Source organism: Apteryx mantelli, chromosome 23 (genome assembly GCF_036417845.1).
Source record: "Apteryx mantelli isolate bAptMan1 chromosome 23, bAptMan1.hap1, whole genome shotgun sequence".
NCBI classification, from domain to species: Eukaryota; Metazoa; Chordata; class Aves; order Apterygiformes; family Apterygidae; genus Apteryx; species Apteryx mantelli.
The window spans coordinates 2759818-2773648 of NC_090000.1; the positions used below are offsets into that span (position 1 = coordinate 2759818).

Here is a 13831-nt window from a genome sequence, read left to right on the forward strand (position 1 = left end):
TGTTGTCGAAAATGTATGCTAATGGGTGTTTGCTTATATCTGTTCCTTGAATATGACTGACATACTGTCAGAAACCAGTAAAAGCCCAGTAGGAGATCCTGTCAATGCAAGATTTCCTGCTGTTCACTTAGTGTTTTTGTACTTAACAGCAGGAGCCATTCTGCTGGGTGCTTAGCTCTTATTGTCTGTGAAATGCCTTTGGCTAAATTGTTTAACCCTGCTGTTGGGAGTAGCGAGGGGGGCAGAAAAGGGATTGAAAATTGTCAGGCACTGTGCAACTCTCCTCAGTGTGACTAAAATTCAGGGTAATTGTTGTTATTTTTGAATCAGTTATTTCCTGCGTTAAGCAGAAGGTACCTGAGAGACCTCTCACATGCTGTTATTTTTGTAATGAAGCAATGAAGGTTGTGGAAACATCAGTGACTAAACAACCACTTGTAAGTGAAAGGTAGGTCCAGAGGAGATTCTTTCTGATTTTTGTATGTGCAGCATAATACACAAAAGGAAATCTGGTACTTCTGATTACCTTTTTAGACATATCAATTCTTGAGGGATTTCTGTCTCTTTTTACTTGGATTCAGTAACTAAGTCCAATATCCTCTGCAAGTGGTGTCCTGAAGCTTGTCAAGACTGTTAGTATTTAGGAACCTATGAAAATTCTCCAATCAAACTTCTATAGTGAATGTTTGGACATGTTACTTGAATTATAGCAACACCTCTGCTCAGAACATGGGGTGTCTATGTCTGAAGGCTATTATTTGGGTCAGAAAAAATGACCTTCTGAATATAAAATATGGTAACACACCTGGTGAGTGTGTGCAAGAGGGGAAATAGGATAAACCTCCTACTCTTACCTTACTACTTTGCTGAGTATATATTTTTTTTTTCAGTTCAGAATCTGGGCCGTCCTTACTGGCTGACACTAGCTCCTATGTACATTTGGATCATGATTTTCTTCAGTCAGCCCCACAAAGAGGAGAGGTTTCTCTTTCCCATCTATCCTCTCATCTGTCTTTGTGGTGCTGTGGCGCTCTCTGCTCTTCAGGTAAGTTTTAGTAGGATGTGTTTTTAATGAGCTCATACCTTTAGGGAGTATAACTGTTAGCTGACTTTTGTAACATTGTTTTCCAAAGCTTGGGTACATCTGCAGAATGTCTGTGGCTGTGACACAGTCTGCAGTGTTTATATAGCTCAGCACTGTCCTGTGCGTAGCTTGTCATCATCTGTCTCTAATCTGCTAGCTAGTGCAGTTTCATTTTCAGACTGTTTTTCATGGACAGGTGTTAAGACTCTGGAAGCAAAATGCACAGCAGTTATAATATTAAAGTGTGTGCATGTTGCTGCTTTTATGAGGTAAACCATAATCCTTCTGTACAGGTTAATGGAAGGTGTCTGGAAAACTGTTAGTCCTCCGTATGCTGTGATGCAAAAGCAAAATTATTTGGGATTTCCCTCCCTGAGTGGCATGCAGAATGAGCTAATCTAATAATCTTGGACTTCAGTGCAGACTTCTGAAGAGCCCAGCAGAAAAGATCAAATTTCATGGCTTTATAATGTGATCACATTAGGAACTTGTCTGGGATTGTATCAAATGATAAATGGTTGAGGATATTTCCTTGCCACTAATTATTCCATGGTGACTTTGAGTTGTTCTCCCACCCTGCAAGTGGGAATTTCTGATGAAGAGCAGTTGTGATGTTGCAGTGCCAACGCAATGTAACATCCAAGAGATGTCACAAGGATAAATAACTTGCCTGTAGTGCTGTGGATCCTTGGCCTGCTGTTGGGCTAGCTTTAAGGGGCAGGAATGTGTGTAGGAAATGCATTTTGTTGTATGCTGATAAGAATCCTTCACTGATTTGACAAGGGAAAAAGATCTTGTTTAGGCATCAGGAAATTGCTTTTGGCATTTGGAAGAGTCAAAAAATGGGTGTTTAATATATGATGATTAAAACACTTCATAGAGTAAAACATTCCAAATAAACAGGAGCCTTCCAAAGCTCAAAATTACTCATCTCTCCTCTGTGAAAGAGGTGCAGGAATGCAGTCACTAGTCCCTGTTACAGCCCCTTCCAGCTGTTCTGCTGTTATCCTCTGTCCTGCTATGCACCACTGTGGTTCCACAGGGAATCTCCTGGGTTCCCCACCAGCACTGTCAGCACCCCCCAAATCACTATCGCACCACCCTAGTCACTCATTAGAGCTATCTTGTCTCTTGATTTCCCTTTACTGCTGATGCCTTGCAACACTAGGCTCACAACACCCCAGGTGAGTTTCAGTCTTTGAGTTCTTACAGGTTCAGGCTCTGTCATGTCAGCAGGTTTATGGCTCTAACTGAGAATTGCTCAACTGTCAGAAGATCCATCAGAGGGCAACAGTTCAGGACCTGCCAAATATGGCTTTAGGGAACTCTAGTGTGTATTTCTGTCCTGCATATTTTAACACTGATATAGTTTTGTCCTGCATTCAGTATCCAGCTGAGAGTTTAGAACTGATTCCATACTAACAGTGCAAACTTGTCAGAGAAACTACTCCCTCGAACCACATGAGTCTGTCTGTTATGAGAAAAATGCAAACAAGTCAAGAGAAACAGAAACCAGATTAGGACAGGAAGTGAATAATCCCTCCTGCACAAAGGCAGGGCAGGAAAGAGGGACCAAGCCAAGCATCTGATGTAGTTTCTCATATTACAGTTTTTCAACCATATCAGAGTTTGAGTAACATCATATTTTCTTTTTTTCTTTTTTTCTTTTTTTTTTACTTTCTCTCTTCAGAAGTGTTACCACTTCATATTCCAGCGCTACCGCCTAGAACACTACACAGTCTCCTCCAACTGGTTGGCTCTGGGGACTGTCTTTCTCTTTGGCCTCTTGTCATTGTCACGCTCTGTTGCCTTATTCAGAGGTTGGTATTTTAGACTTGTCCTGTGCTTTTTGGGATATTGGTCTTGTCAAGTCTTAGGGCTTGCTGAAGTTGTGCTACTTTGGCTGTACCAACGTAGTGAAAGTAAGACAACCTTGGGAGTTTGGATGTCATTGTACCAGGGAAAGGAATAAGTTGTAGTGGTCACCCTTAAGGATTGATTAGATGTGTGTGCATATCAGTATAATTACATCAGTTAAAACACTGCTGCCCTTCACTTTCAGCCAGTAAGACTATACTGATACAAAATCTGTATCCAGATCAGTGTCTATGCCGATACTTAAGCTTGCAAACATATGATCTTACTTCAAAAAGCATTTTTCCCATGTAAAATTTGTGGTTAGGTGCATGTGACCTTCGTGGAGATGGATTAAATATGGTACTAAAGTGCTTTCTTGAATCAGGGCCATGCAGTGAGCCTTCCCACCTCAGCAAAGTTAGGCAGCAACATTTTTTACTGGATAGTACCCATGAACAGTCAGGATGGGAGATTGTCAATAAAGGTACTGTGGTAACAGCACCTCTGAAATGTGGGGGTGGGAAGGTTTGGAGCCCAGCCACTTTTTAGTATAGACCATTTAATTTATTCGATAAGTTATCAATTAGAAAATATGTATGAACATTTATTTGTAGTCTTTTGAGGTAAGTCATGCAAATATTGTCTACTTTAGCCTTGTTTACAACTTTGTGTCTTCCATAGGCTACCATGGGCCTCTGGACTTATACCCAGAATTTCACAGGATTGCCACTGACCCAACTATTCACACTGTGCCAGAGGGGAGGCCGGTTAATGTCTGTGTGGGAAAGGAGTGGTACAGATTTCCAAGCAGCTTTCTCCTGCCAGATAAGTAAGGCTTGATTTGGTGAGATCCATAAGCAGGGGCACTTCTCATAAATATTTATGGAAGTAACCTTCTGGACCTTGTATCTCTGTTGACACCAGCCTATCCAAAACACAGGATTCAGAGGTCTGGTGTCAACAGATTATGTTGGCCAGGAACTACTGAAAATATGTGATGTGACTGCTCTTCTGGCAGGGCTGTATGCTGTCAAGAATGAAATGCCCTTGGTTATATTTTTAGTTTTCTCCATGCAAAATCCTACCAGCTCCTGCAGTTTCCTGCTAGGCTTTCTAACACTGTTCTCTGTAGTTGGCAGCTCCAGTTCATCCTGTCAGAATTCAGAGGCCAGTTACCGAAACAATTTGCCAAGGGACCAATGGCAACGCGGATCATTCCCGCTGACATGAACGACCAAAACAGGGAAGAGCCGTCTCGATATGTAAGGATTACATTCCTGTTTTCTTTTCCTTACCTTACTGTATCGTTCATATTACTATAGTGCCTAGAATCATGGATCAGATCTCCCCATTTTGTGTCCTGGGGACTGTAGAGCTACAGAACAAAAATAAGTTCTCTGCAGCACTTAGCAGTTTCCCTGTTTATATGAATCTGGTTTCTGTTTGTATTTCATCTCCCTATTTTTCATTTAAAGAGGTTAAAAAAAAAACAACCAAGCAAAAGAAGTAATAATTCCTAGTTGTTGCAGTTTTGGGTTTAGTATGATGTGTTACTGTGCACACAGGGAAGTGACCCGAATGAGTAGTTTGAAATCCCCCACAGAAAATGTTTGTCACTGAGCAGGGATTGAAATTTTCCTATGTACTTTCCTTTCTTTTTAAATGTGAAGTTATTCATCATATTTGCAAGAGAGGAGAAGGAGCTTAATTTGGAACTTCATCGAAACAATTGCATCAGTGATTTCAATGGGAAGCTGTTAAGATAATGTATACCAGTATTATTCATTTGTTACTTTTCTTGGTTGTCTTGTGTTACCTAACCAAAAATAGCACTCACGTATGAATATTTTTAAATTATTGTCAGCTAACTACTTGTGAAATTACTTAGCAGATAAATTTTTAGTGGTGCACTAAATATCAGATATTTAGTCATCCTTCCTTTTCTGTCTTAAGGGGTGAATGAGAGGAACTGCCAAGAAATGCACAGTCCTTTTTTCATTCTCTCTCAACACCTTGGAGGATAACTTTGGTACGTTCATCAGTATTTAGGAAGCACTCACATGTAATGAACCAGGTCTCTGGTTTGCATGAGTGGGTGTAGCTTGACTGAAGACAGTGGACATGTGCTCATTTATATAGCTCATGACTTTGGTCTTTTACAAAGTAGCTGTGATCTGCTCTCAGAAGTGGGTAGTATGCAGTAGGGTAACAGAGGTGGAACCTATGTGAGTAAAAGCAGGGATGAATCGGCTGGGTTAAAGCTCTCTTATTTTGAGCCTCGTTACGTAGTTATTGGAAATGGAAAGGAGGCGTGTACCCACCTGAGAAAAGCTGTCTGCTGCAGTGCATTTAATTTACGAAATCTTTTAACTGTGGCATATTTTTAGCACAGACAGCTGGCTGGTGCACAGCCTGTGACTAACGGAACGAAACACACTTTTGTTTCATGGTTGTTTCTTAATGTCACCCTACAATTTTGTTATTTCTGATGCAAGAAAGAGGGCCTGGGACATGTTTATTTAGTGCAGTTAGAAATTAGCTACTTGATGTAAATTTTAAATGGAGTTTTAAAACAAACCTTTTCTTCTGAGCTGATAATAATGCTGGGAAAACAGGAGCTTCTCTAGAATTCAGTGAGCTCAAGGAGTGAAGGCATACCCAGATTCAAAAAAAAGGTCAGCAAGTCCTGGAAAAAATAGGTCCATACATAGCAAATAAATCTAAATAGCATGAGTCTGTTGGTCATTTAAAGAGGAGAAAACAAATGTTTCAGAAGGATTATCTGAGCCATAGACAGCTCAAAACCTGTTAATGGCTGGAGAAATGAGACTGATCTCTCAGTTTCAAGTGTAAATATCTATTACTGCACTGCTTGAAAATTGAGGAGTAAATCTCAGTGTTTCTGTTGCTATGGGACGCTGGGGAAAAGAGCGATTTGACCTTCTTGTTTTGCAATTCTTCTTTCCGTAATTGTGTTGAACAGCACTTACTTGTACTTGTCCTACTGGGAAGATGTATTTCTCTTCAAAACTACTAAGGAGGAGATAAAGAATATTATCTCTTGAAAAGAGGAGTCCAAGCAGGAGCAGTAGATTAGGTCTAAGAGCAGAAACACTGTTGTTAACTCCTGACTTCAGAGGGTTTTTTTTAACCACTTTATTTTCACTTCTTTTCCCTTCATCTCTATTTTGAACTGTAGCAATCACCTGAAGCCCAGTTTCATTTTTGAAATATGTGTTTGAGTTATTTCAGTAGAACATCTCTGTTTCTGCCCAGCATATTTTAACTTTATCTGTGGTACACCAGACAAGCTCTCATCATGCTCTGTGTCGCTAGGCCAACATCCATCCAGGCACCAGTGAGAGACATGTAGTTGTAGAAATACAGCAACAGGCAGTACTCTGAGTTCTGCCTCTGTAGTATATTGTGTCTTCTCCTGTTATTTAGGATATGATCAAATCTAGTTCTCCTCTACCAATTACTGTAGCAGTTGCACCACCTTTAAAAAAAGGACTGGTGGGGGGGGAAAGGAAAGATGAGAAGGGGATAGTACGTACTTTAGAAATTGCATGTAGCTCCATTCACTAAGGCTGATTTCTTCTGTCTACAAAGAAACACATCAAGGTACGTACAATCCTGAAGTCTTGTGTAAACCCTCAAATAAGTGTACGGATTCTGTGCTGGCCCTCTGATCAGGGTAAATATCATCCTTAGCTTCAGCACAACTTGTGAGAATGCAGTGTGCTCTACTTGGACTGGTAGAAGGGAAATCTGTCCATCACCTGACAGATAATTCATTTGCATTGGAGGTTCCAGCTCTTTTAGGGGGGAGCATTTAGAATTAGAGAAGTGAGATCTGTCATAGCTTGAGGCAGTAACTTGTTTCTCTGATAGATTCTACATAACTTATAGAAAAACTTGGTTAGTGGCTTGGGAGTCATTTTGCTAACAAGCCAGAACCTCTCTCAGGGTTGGAATGTTCTTCTCATACAGTGCAGAAAGTGGATTCAACATTCTCCTTAGCTGAGTTTCCCATGGTGCAATTTCATCTGCTGCTCAGTTGTGATGCCACTGAGACATCTGGTATCTCCTTAATTAAATTGTTTTCAGCCTAAATTGTAATAATAAACCCCAAAGTAGCTTCAGAAAGGGAATCCAAGCATGTCCAAGGAAGTTTGCGATAGACATTTGTGAGAGAGCAAGCTGAAATACGGGAAACCCTCAAGGAAGAGGTTGAGGCAGTGAGTCAAAACAACACCTAGTCATCCTGGAGAATGTTTGGCTCGTCTCAGCTACTTGGATTTAAGATAGCGTATGAGTAGGAGCCTTTGTAAACCCGCCTCAGGGGACCTTAGCTTTTGATTTGACTAATTTAGCTATAGCAGCCCTGCCTTTTTCTTCATGTTTTTAACATGACAAACTTTTGTTGTTTCCTTGAAACACCTGATCATCACATATCACCTCCATATTTTCCTCACTTGGCAAGATCTCCGCGCTGTTGTGTCATCACCAAGACACAACTGTATGTGTTGTGTTCTGCCATTGTTAATTGAAGGGAAAACTGCTGCTTGGGAGCGCTGGCCTCCTAAAGGCTGCATGCAGATTTTTCATGAAGATCTTGGGCCCTCAGTCACCAGCTGAGAGAGAGAGGGTTTTTTGTCTGCACACTGTTGACAGAATCTGATTATGATGGTGGGGCCACAGACCCTGTCTCCAGACAATAATTCAGCACAATGGTTTGCTTTTGCTGGCGTGTTTTTGTTGTTGTTTTTTGTGTCTTTTTTTCAAAAACTTGTAACCAGTTTACAGCAAGATGCATGATGGAAATTCTTAGCTTAGTACAAAATCTCCTTAGAGGTCACTTAGCCACCTCATGATTTCTCCTCCAGAAAATGCAGTGGACTGCTCAGTGGTGGGTGTCCTTGTTTATACCTGAGGATGGGAAGGAAGCATGTTAGAAGCGTATAACTGTCCTCCTGTTCATACAGTTGGGTGTTGAAATGCAGGCTCGGTGACAGCAGGGCATTTGTGAGGAGATGGCTGCAGCTTTCAGTTGCTTGCCAGTTTCCTTAGTGCTTGCTGATCTAATGGGGCTGGGATTAGATGGCGCAAAGCATCCCGCTGCTCTGACATCCCTGTCCTGCCGGGTGCGGGGAAGCTACAGACTGCAGCTGAGCTGTTGCAGTTGAAAACTTGATACTTTTCTTAAATTCCCGTGTTAAATCTCTTTTTCCTCTCTCCCTTGTATTTTACCTGGGAGAAACATCCATGTCACTAGTGAGACTAATGTTACAGTTTGCAATTACTTGTTGATGAGAAATTATGCCCTGTCTGTTCCACTTAATCCAAGGAAAGGCTCTGGTGGTTTATTATTTTGTATCTAAATGTATGTATTCTAGTTCTCTGATGACTCTCAAATCAAAACATCAGGATTACTGAAGGACACAACCAATAATTATTAGGATGTACTGCACTTCAATGGTGTCTTTTCTCAGAAATTTCAAAGCACTGGACTACATTTTAATGTAAAAGTTTAATAACACATTTGAGGCAGAAGTGGGAATCCTTAGTTCCTTTTCCCAGTTGGGGAAACTGGAGGGTCACAAGGAGGGATAGCAGACCAACAGAGCACCAGCACCAGCAAAAGACCCAAGTACAGAGGCAGTAACTGGTAGAACTTTCTTTGCTCCAATGGCTGAAAATCATTATGCCAGCAAAAGCTCAGCCATACTGCTGTACCCTGCATCTGTGAGAGGTTCATTTTGCTGGTGTATTGTAATGATGTGTTTACCCTGGTACAGTTTAGACAGGGTCTTAGACTCTGGACTGCTTATTTCATTTTTGAAAATGTGACTTATGTTTTTAGGTTGCTTAGAGATGATTAGATCTTCAACAGCAGGACAGCCTTTATTCCTAACTTGTCCTCTCCTCTAGACCTCTTTCTGTCTATGCAGAGGTTTCTGCACAATGTATCCTTTCATTGAACCATGTTGCATGGACCTTATCTCATAACTTAGGGTTATTATTAAAAGGAAATTTGTCCTGATAGGAGCTCAAGACTTCTTTGTAGCTGACAGTTCACATTTGTCTTGGCAGAGTTTTTTTCCGCAGCAGCTCGTGTGCACGTCTGTATGAGAACCTGCAAGGGGTGGGGAGAAGAGGGCGGGAGGAGGGGGCCGTTAGCCAGGAAGGACACAACAGCATATAAATGAATAGTACAGTCTGTTCATATCCAAGAGCGCTCTCCTCAGCAGGAAGAAGAAGGCTGCATAATGCAAGTCTCCTGAGGACGCTGCCCATAGCTCGTTTAACTGGGAGGTCACACACATAATTCATTTCTGTGATGTTACTTCCTCGAATGCATTTTCATAATTTCGCAGAGTGTTGCCAAACATTTCTGTCAGGGCAGAGCGGTTACTTACGTCATAGGCAGCTGATAAAGGCATGCCTGTGCTGATACCAAGTCCACATGGTCTGAGAGGTGCAATGTGATGTCTGTCTGCTGCAGGCGAGACAGTGAGGGTCAGCAGTGCTGCAGGAGGGTTATTCATGCACAAACCGAGCAGGGTGCAGCGCATCTGTGCCAGGCAGTGAGCTCACTCTGCCAGAGCTACTTATGTTTTCCAAGATTCTGCTTAAGCCCTGGTGAACCCCAGCTAAACTTGTCACGAGGTGAGAACACCAGTGCCATGAGGCTTACCAAGTTAACAGGTTGGGGAGCTTGTGTGCTCAATTATTGGGTAACCTGTATTGGTGTCTGTATGTGCTTAGCCAGATGTGCTGGAAATGTATGCAACTGATTGTAAAGGCACTTGCATAGGTGGCCTGAAAAATTATGTGAGGGAGGGGAATCTTTTTTGCTGAAAGTTGGCAGATGTGGTATTTCTTGGAGGAAGATAAGCAGCAGAGCATGAGGCACTGGCATGGATTTGTATGCTCTCTTGCAGCCTGATCTAGCATCTGCTCCGTTCCCTTTCTTGGGCAGTGGGTCAAGCCCTTATTGCCTGAACTCAACTGTGTATTCTTTTAGGGCCAGGACTCTGTTCTCCTTAGTAGTTGTACAGCACCGATACAAGGTGTTCCTCAGCAGGGTCTTTGGATGTTTATATGTTACAAACAGTTCATGATAACGATAAACAAGTGCTGAGTTGGTGCATTTCCTGGAATCCATATTTAGTATTCCTCTGGTTTGCAGAAGCGTTCCTGTGGATGTGCTTTGACTTAAGGTGCTCTTCTTACTGTTGGGCACACTCTTTGGAGTGGTATTCCTGAACTGCTGTGCTATGGCAGTGATAGGTGTAGTTATCCATGGATTGCTCTCAAAATGAGAGGAAGCTGCAAAGGTCTGTCCTTTTCAGAGTTTTCCTCAATGATTGGGGGAAAAAGGAATATGCTTATTGAATTCTACTTCAACATACTTGCTCCCACATCATTTGCAATTTAAAGTGATTTTGACAAATTGGAGAAACGGTCTGAAAACAACAGGAAGAAATTCTATATTTGCAAGTGCATTAGACAGAAATAATTAGGTGCATACATACAGGATGGGGACCAGACAAGCACAAGTCCTTCAGAAAAGGATCCAGGTGTGCAATGAATCACTAGCTGGATACAACTCAACAGTGCCATGCTTCTATAAAGAGAGATGAGCTGCGTATTGGGATATGCGCACAGGAGCATGTTATATGACTCCTGCATTGCTGCTCCGCATAAGCAAGGCCACCATTTAAGCGCGGCATGCAGATTTGGGCACCGCATTCAGGATAGATGTGACTATTTGAAGACATTTCAGAAGAAATCCGTGAGAATGATCACAGGGCTAGAAAACGACGGTAGAGGAAAGACTGAGTAAAAAATGGTTGTTTAGTCTAGAGAAGAGAAGACAGGAGCCATCTTCAGATAACAGAACTCAAGTGCGTAAAAGGTATCGCAAAGAAGACGATCTGTTTTCCTTGTTCACGGTGTACAACAAATAGGAACAGGCATAAACTAAAACAAGAAAGATTCAGTTTAGACATCAGGAAACCTTTCTAACAATAAGGATAGTGAAGTCTTTTGCCTGGGGAGTTTTGGAGTCAGCATCATTAGAAGTCCTTAAGAGCTAGTTAGATATCCACAAGGAAAAGCTCTAGTGGAATTGATTCTGCCCCCTCAGATTCCCTTCTGTGACTTGACAGTTCCTCAGTAAAAAGCTGGCAGCGGTACTTGCTCAGACAGGGACCCTAGGACTCCTCTCCTATGACCAGAGCAGTAGTGATTGTTTACATTCCCCATAAAGCTTTCACTTGAAAACATTCAAAATATTTTACCAAGTTTTCTAAACAAAGCATTTCACCTGTTGCTAGAAATGTAAACTCCTTTTTGTAGATGTGTAACAACAGCCTGTGTCAATGAACACGTATACCCAGAAGCCTACAGGAAATAAACACAAAGAATCTCTTCCTTTCTGCAGATTGACATTTCCAAATGCCATTATCTGGTGGACTTGGATACAGCAGCCGAAGCCCCAAGGGAGCCAAGGTATTCCTCCAACAAAGAAGAGTGGGTCACCATTGCCTACAAGCCATTCCTAGATGCTTCCAGGTATGTTTTACATATCTGAGAAGGAGAGAGAAAGGCTGACAGGCCTATGAACTAATTATGCTTGACGGTCCGCTTACAAAAGTGGCTGTATCCTCGGAGCAGAGACATGTTGGCAAAAGCCAGCTTGAAAAGGTGTTTCCAGTAAATACAGCTTCCTGGCCATAGTACAACCTATGTCAAACTTGTACTTGCAATATTTATTACCTAGGTTGCTTTAGAGGATGAAACTAGCTGAGAAGGGTGGGGAGGGAGGATTATATTTAAAAGGAATTCTCTCTGTGCACTTCTTGCTGAAGTAATGTTTTTTGGTTTGCTTTCTAAAGAAATGAGATCTTTGTCATCTCCTCCCAATAGACTTTTGAATCTCCTGTCTTGTTTCAGTCAGTTCAACAGACAGATGTAAGTCAGTCTCAAAGAGAGTGAGCTCTTACAAGTTTTATGAAAGCTGGCAGATGGATAGAGGAGACGGTTTCAATGAGTGAAAAACCAGCAAGGTCACTCCTTTATTAGACATCAGAGAACCTGTGTAAGATACCGCTGTCAGAATCTAGGCTTCATTAGTTCTGCCACTCACTAAACAACTTGCTTGTGTGTTTGAACAAGAATTTTTGTGAGAAGCGTAAATTAGAGTGAAATTGCCTTCCTCCAGGCTAACATGTAATGGAATCAGGTTTGTCAAAATGGGAGTGATGCAAATACGTCCTTGCAGGGACAGCAACTCTCAGCTGCAAAGAGATGGTTATTTATTTGTTTAAAGCTCTGGTCCTGTAGCTGTCATGCCAGGACAGAGAAGCTGTCTGGAAAAGTCTCTGTAAAAGAGTAACACAGAAGCCAACGCCTATTTTCCATGTGATACCTAGTAGTAGGTCTGTGTTGCACAGAGAGGGGGATTGCTGAAAGTAGTTAGAGAGTGAGGAGGAGTGAAAATGTGCTTTTCCCAGAGGTTGCTCTCATTATTCCCAGCTTGCTGACACAAACAAGTTTCCTTGGCAAGGTTTTTCATGAACTGTGTTTGCCCAGAGACCTGCTGTTATGTTAGAGCAGGACTTTAGGAAGGGAGAATGAAATGGCTGGAGTCTAATTAATGAGGCAATCAAAACATCTGCGTAACAGTTTTGCAGAGGACTTCTTGTACAGAGCACATGCAGATAGCATCAAACATTCAGGGGCATTTATGCTTCAAATACGCGTTCAGATGTTTTCAAAGCTGGTGTGTCTTGCTGTTCTCTGCTGAACAGACAAACTTTGTTTGGACCTGATCTAATGTCCTTTGAAGTCCATCAGAGGCCCTGGATCAGGTGCAAGTGAGATTTTAAGGTACCTTGGGTCCCATCGTGGGGATGTTACTTGCTAGGGGTGCTATCAGGGATAGCAGGCTGTCACGTCAGCCTGTCTGATGAAAGCAAAGCAGATTATCCTGGTAGGGCTGTACATGTCACAGGCTTCTCCAGAACGTCCTGGATTCTCCATAGCTACTTTCCATGGCTATTTCTGATTTTTTCTGTCCTTAACTGACATTTGGTAGGAAGGAGTTGGTCTGTTTCCTGGGGCTTTTGGATTATTGCACCATGTTCTCCACCCATAGCCTCTGAGCTTTGGGTTAAAGCTCCTGAGAGATATACCATTGCTCTTTCCTCTGAACCCCTTTCATATCCCTTTAGAGGCTGTGCCCTGCTGAATACAAGCCAGCATCTGTCTGGGAGCAGGAGGGCAGCGTGTCTGCTCCTTTTGCTGGCAGAGAGCTGTGCCTGCAACTGTAGGCCTTACCACAGGAGGGACACGAGAGTTTCAAATCCTCTGCCTTGACGCAGCGTTTCTTTTGTTCATTTCTAACTTGGCTGGAGATGTTTCCTGTAAGGTGCTGGTGTATCTGATACCTTCTCAATCCTGACCCCACTCCACTCTGCAGGGCTGCATGGCATCAGTGTAAGGATTTAAGCTTGAGCCAAAGACGTAGCTCAGTACCTGTCTGGTTAGCTGAGTCTTTGTCACACTCTCTTCACTTTAGATGCTTTAATGCTGTTTCCCTTGCGAGTTGCTCTGTGAAATTCATCTGCCTCTCCCCCTCTTATTTGGGGAAATGGACGGGATTCAGGAATTCCCCTATTTATTGCCAAACCTCTGTGTCTTGGCAAGCACAAACATTGAGCTGGCTTCTCAGGAATTCTGCTTCCTGAACCACATAGGCAGAGGTGCTGTTGCATTGCAGGCAGCTCTGCACTTCTAGGGAAAATGCTGTCAAGGTACTTTTGTTGGCCTGGGCACAGTAACTCGTTCCCAAGCTTGGCAGTGAAAACTTGTCCAGTC

The 13831-nt window shown here is 42.3% G+C and overlaps 1 protein-coding gene across 2 annotated transcripts in view; it reads left to right on the top strand.

Annotated features, from left to right (window-relative positions):
- ALG9 (ALG9 alpha-1,2-mannosyltransferase) overlaps positions 1-13831 on the top strand; it is a 68946-nt gene that overhangs the window by 12562 nt on the left and 42553 nt on the right. For both annotated transcript variants that reach the window (XM_067310106.1, XM_067310105.1), the window contains exons 10-14: positions 891-1045; positions 2775-2904; positions 3623-3770; positions 4074-4203; positions 11394-11524. In XM_067310106.1, the coding sequence (XP_067166207.1) occupies positions 891-1045; positions 2775-2904; positions 3623-3770; positions 4074-4203; positions 11394-11524 (694 nt within the window). The remainder of the gene's footprint in view (positions 1-890; positions 1046-2774; positions 2905-3622; positions 3771-4073; positions 4204-11393; positions 11525-13831) is intronic.